We start from the raw sequence: 5,817 nt of genomic DNA, 5'->3' as shown, positions 1-5,817 counted from the left end.
TAGATGCCAATAACTAGACTGAGCAAAACCGGCAATTCATAAGCTTTAAGGTTGTGTTTGGGATAAGCTTATATTGGGTTGCTTCTTTTACTATTTAGCTTATTTTTACTACTATTCATGAGTTCTATTACACTTTTTTGTATTATTTATAAGTTTTACTGTACTATTTCAACTAATTTTTAATTTTATTTACAATACTTTTAATAAATTTTTTTTAGTTTTAGTTAAATAAACTGTTCCCAAATGAACCTTAAGTCACAACTTCCCATCCTACAGTTCATCACGAACAAGCTTTGCGGGTCTAGATACGTTGCAAACAAGTGAAAAATTTCAAGAAAGCAACAAATACAGAATCAACAAGCTCATTTCTCCAACTACAGCTTTAATGGCGCAGACTATCATCATTAGAACTTGTCCGTTATAAATTCTAAGACTACATACAAATAGCAGGTTTGGTGCGCATGATATCCAGACAAACATTATCTTATACGTAAAGTGAATTGTATAGAATAACAGATCTTATGCTCAATTGTTACATGAAAATCCATAAAATGTTTGACCAAGACTGATGACTGATACACAAGCTATAACATTTTACACTCAAAATATGACATTACAGGTAAAATTATCGAGGGAAATTTACAGGAGGTTCCAAGCTACCTACAAGAATCCCGAAATCAATGTCTTTATCCTCGAACTTTTTGATAAAAGGGTGACTCTGGAAACAAAAAGAGAGTTAGCTATGAAGATTCTGACCAATACAACATGAATTTCTGCAATCCATCCAGGCATACACCAGGTTACTTACCAAAAGGTCCAACGATGATGATCTATCTTGGGGATTCTTTTGTATGCTGCAATTGCAATTGGAAACAAGATCAACACATAAATCATGAACTGAAAACTTTAAAATGGAAGAGTAAAGCATTCCTAATTGTGTCAATCCAAGTGAAAATGTTATATTACTTGGAAGACAGTGTTGGCAGGCAATATTTCAGCTCTAATTTTCCAGTGTCAGAAGATATAGATACTACATGCAGAAAATTCTTGTTATTTAGACTGATTTTCCAAGTGATCGTAGGGGCATCTCTTTGAGCAATTGAGATCAAAGTAGAAAGCATATGTTGGAAACAACACAAGGACAGCTAATTGAAATTCTCTCAAAAATTAATACATCAAAATTGTAACCTGTTGTTATTTAGTTAAATATCTTCAAGCTAATCTTTTGAAATGATACCCTATAGAAGCAGGTATGAGCTGTTTCATTTGAAAAGTTAAAAAAGTTCAATAATTCAATGCAATACAAATTGGCTTAAAATATTAAAAAGTTGTGGCTTAACATATACATAATTTTTAGACAGGAGAAAGCTGTTATCAGGTAGAGCCATGAGGACATTCGATATCTTCATTCATGCTAGCATAAGTTCTCTCTCACAATAACATTATAGCTATAATGATAACACAGCTCCTCATACTTCTCAAGCAAAATCAATTTCTTGAACAGTCATCCCACAATAGAATTAATGTAGCTTCAACAGGTCCTCTCTAATATTTGAATAAGTAGAATGAATTGGTGGAATTAGGCTACTCAAGAACCAACCATCAACTTTAACTTACTAGGTACACAACTTGGGGTAAAAAAAATATACCTATAAAGGCTTTAAAACAATAAAAAAAATTGAAATGGCTGGTAGTTCAAAAATCAAAAGCTTACATGACAAAAAGAGAAAACATTTACACCTAAAGGCTGCCAAAGTCAAAACTGCAACACACCAAACTAACAAAATAGAATATCACATGAACACATATAGTTCATTACCAGGCTGACACAAATGAACAGAATTCTGGGGAGAACTGATCTGATGGAGCTGAAGGTGGTGGGCTTTCCACAATTGCCTCCAAAAGCTCATAAAAGCTTGGCCAGCTTTGCTGATCTTCAGATTGCATATAAGGAAACCGTCCTATTGCACACTCAAGTACTACCATGCCCAAACTCCAAATATCACTGCTATAATCATAAGTGCTACCACTGATTCTCTCTGGCTAAAACACAAATTAAAAGCATTAGAAAAAACTTCAATTTTTTTGGGGGGGGATAATCATCACACCAGAATATGCTTTATATGGATTGAAATGAGAAAACAATATGCTTTAAATACTAAAGCAAGAGCTTGCATCATAATAAATAAAATAAAAATTGGAGCATTGAATTAGGGTGTTATAGAAGGTGAAAAACTCCACCTACCGACATGTAGTTATAGGTTCCCACAAATGTATCCCTTTGACCCATAGAGCTAGCTAGCACTGCACTCACACCAAAATCAGTAATCTTCACCTCCCCTTTGTGGTTTACCAGCAAATTGGATGGTTTGATGTCCCTATGTATTACATGTCTCTCATGGTGCAGGTACACAAGACCCAGTAAAACCTGGATTATAAATTTAGATCTTTAGTCATATGACAAAACTTTCTTCAAATGTTGCAGACTTATCAATCTTAACTTAGTCTTAAAGCAAGAGGAAATTAGCTCATAGACCTGCTTGCAGACAACAGCAAGATATGGTTCAAGAACCGTTTTAACTTGTCTGATCACATCTGCTAGGGATCCACGATCCATGTATTCTAACACAAGGGAAATAGCTCCATTGTGATAGAAAGAATGATAGCAAACTACAACATTTGAACATTGAGATGATTGATTTATTTTCAGCTCCTGCACAATCTGCTTACGTATATCCTCCTGTATGTTCATTTGGATGACCTGTTATAAAAAAGTACCTCCTGGTTAACACAAAGACGACTACCTAGATCAGAAGTGCTAATGTCTAGATCATTTGAGATCTTAGCATATGTAATGTAACACTGAACTCAACATAGAAGAAGCCACAATTGCAAATACATTGAGAGAATATGTCAAAGCAAGTTTCCGAATAAGATGTTAGCCTCAATTGTCCAAAATTATAGATAAAACTAAGAAATGATGCCATAACAAATATAGAGGATTGTGATTTCAATAATAGGTTACCAAGAAGTTGACAAGGCAGCACCATAAATAATTAGAGAAGCAGCCCAACAGATTTCCAGTTCTGCCAGTCTGTAGTTTCATATATAGTTACTTGTTGTGGTCTTACCCCATGTCTCCACTAATTCAATTTTGATAAGCTCCCATAACTATTTAAAATTCAATGCCTGCCATTTAAACTTGCAAGTAGTAATTACTAATTACACTAGCCATCCTCTCCCTTACCACACATTTCCATGCTTTTCCTACTGTATTTTCATCCATAGCACATACCTCTTGTATGACTAAAGACAGAATCACCTGTCACCTTCGCACTTGACTTCTCCAAGAATGTATATAGTCATTCACCCTATATTTATTATTTTTTAGAATTCCCCCTATATGTATTCAGACCTTAAAAAGAATTCTTATACTCTCAATGAAATTAGAAGTTTTAACATCATTTTCATTACTTCACGTGACATGAAACCATATAAAGTTTTGAGTTGAAAGTTAAAATTATATGATAATTGAAAAACTACTACTTGTCCCAATAGCTTAAGTTGTTAAAAAATGGTAAATTTAATCATTTAACCACTAATCTAACAATAATAATTAATGTATTTATATATAGGCAAGTCCAAAAATTGGTTTTGCTGGAACCATGACCTTCAAGGCAAATAATTTTCCAACCCATTTATGGCGAACAAGTTGAACAACACCACCGCTTCCCTTTCCGATGACTTTAATAGTCTCAAGATCTTCCAATGAGAATTCGATATCTAGCTCCTTACTGTCAGAAGGCTGTCCAAACACAACAAGAAAAGCTAATTTTATGAGGGCTCAAGTATCTTATAGATAAAACAAAAGAGGTGTGTGTGTGTGTGGGGGGGGGGGGGGGGGGGGGTAAGGTGATGAAGGATAAGTGTTGTATGAAAATGAACAATAATACCCAAGCCTTAATCCCAAAGAAAACAAAAAATAAGACAACACCAATACAAAGCATGAAGGTGAGGAGGATGTGCAATAAGTCCTAATGGAATAAGAAGCCAAGTTGTTTGAAATAGGTATGATGATATCTATCATCAGAGGCATGGCACTTGAAAATGTTGGACTTATGTCTTTTAATTAGGAGATGGGTTGACTAGTCACTAGACATCAAATTTGGAGCTTTCAGAAGTCTCCAAGAAGCATACCAAAAATAATTACAAAAAGAGAAAGGCTGGCATGACCTCCTAAAGGATGAAAAAAGAGAGAGGCTAAATTGGAAAAAGAACAAGAAAACTACCCATAAAAAAAAGTATCTGAACTGTAAAAATTTAAATTTGGACCAATAGGGCGGCTTTCCCAGTTCTCCAAGATTAAGGTTTTGCAGGGTTAACTTCAACATGACCCGTTCAAACTCCTGGAAATGTAGTTGATGACTTATAAGGGAAAGTAATTTGCCAAGGTAGAAGAGACAAAATATTGGGACAGCAAAAGGCAGTTAAAGGATTAGTGAACTAGTAGTATCAACTTAGTTTGCAGTACTGTTGTATAATTTAAACCTCATTAAAAGACTCATTAGCACTTTGACCTCATCAAGAGACTCATTATCACTGCAGAACTCCTCCAAATTCCGATAATTTTAATTCACACAGATTGAAAGTAAAATGTATCATATATTACTGATAAAAACTAAAACAAGCACATATGATTCAGTACCTGCTTTAAGGTAACGTCAAACAAATCAACCAATAAACAACAGTTGGATTAGCCAAAACACAAGTGCCCACAAGATAGGAACCGAATCAAGATATACTTACACGGGACACCTTTTCTTCAGAGATGAGCCGCAACCCTTTCTGGTTTAAGAAAAAATCTCCATCATGAAATGTGCCACTTGCAGTCCTGAAAATTTACATTATTCAATCAAGAAATTTTTTTCCTTAAACTTGCTATTCAGTGTATCCAGGAAAAAATTAAAATAAAATTAATCCTATTGTTTTTTTCAGTTCTTTTAAATCCCAACTTGAAATTAAAAAAAAAAAAATATATATATATATATATATATATATATATATATATATATATATATATCCAATAAGAACAATGATAGTGAAAAGGGTTAATAAGTTTCTTTGCTCCCAAATATGAAATTAAAAATTTTCACTTTACCCCACAATCAGTGAGCTGATGATCAAAATTAATAAGCTAAAGACACAATCTTCCAAATTCTTAGTTCTTTTTTTTTGTTTTTTTTTGTTTAATACATTTTATAGGTAAGCAAACAGAGCAGAAGCATAGAGAATCAAAGAAGCAAAGAAAGAAAGTGAAAAGAATGATAAGCAATTACAAAGATCGATAGTTTAGAAGTGAGAAAGATGGATTAGAAAAAAGAAAAAGATGGAATTGAAAAAAGAGGAATAGGGAATCGTACAAGAAGGAAGTGATAGGGGTTTCTTGAGCAGGCACGGAGAGCTTGAGTTGATTCAATGGCGTCTTGGTCTTCATGATAAGGGTTTTCGTTTTTGTTTTGTTTTGCGAATATTTTTCTAACTGGTTCTAGGGTTGCAGAATAAGCGGACTCAGTCTTTCTTTAGAGAGAGAGACTGAGAGTATAGCATTTGTGATTTGTTATTAAAAGACTAAATAAAAGTGGACACTACTGTAGTACTATAAGAAAATTCAAACGAAGAAGACCGCGCAAATATAAATATAACATTTTGGTTTTAATCCACTACTCTTTGCTTTATTCATCCTATGAGGTTGCACTTCACATTAGCTTAAAAAGACAAGTTTTTATTATTATTTAGTTTATTTTTGTTATTATTCAT

The 5,817-nt window shown here is 33.6% G+C and overlaps 1 protein-coding gene across 1 annotated transcript; it reads right to left on the bottom strand.

The window, feature by feature from the left end:
• Nucleotides 1–451: 451 nt before the first annotated feature.
• Nucleotides 452–5,611, bottom strand: LOC142638490 (mitogen-activated protein kinase kinase 6). The gene is made up of 8 exons (XM_075812519.1): nucleotides 5,421–5,611; nucleotides 4,807–4,891; nucleotides 3,671–3,805; nucleotides 2,537–2,761; nucleotides 2,246–2,428; nucleotides 1,820–2,043; nucleotides 809–854; nucleotides 452–718 (listed from the first exon to the last, which is right to left on the bottom strand). The coding sequence occupies exons 1-8, from the start codon at nucleotides 5,492–5,494 to the stop codon at nucleotides 626–628; spliced, it is 1,065 nt and encodes a 354-aa protein (XP_075668634.1). The 5' UTR covers nucleotides 5,495–5,611; the 3' UTR covers nucleotides 452–625.
• Nucleotides 5,612–5,817: the final 206 nt, after the last annotated feature.

This window comes from Castanea sativa, chromosome 1 (assembly GCF_040712315.1).
Source record: "Castanea sativa cultivar Marrone di Chiusa Pesio chromosome 1, ASM4071231v1".
In the NCBI taxonomy this organism is placed as follows: Eukaryota; Viridiplantae; Streptophyta; class Magnoliopsida; order Fagales; family Fagaceae; genus Castanea; species Castanea sativa.
This window is presented reverse-complemented; position numbering and strand designations above follow the sequence as displayed.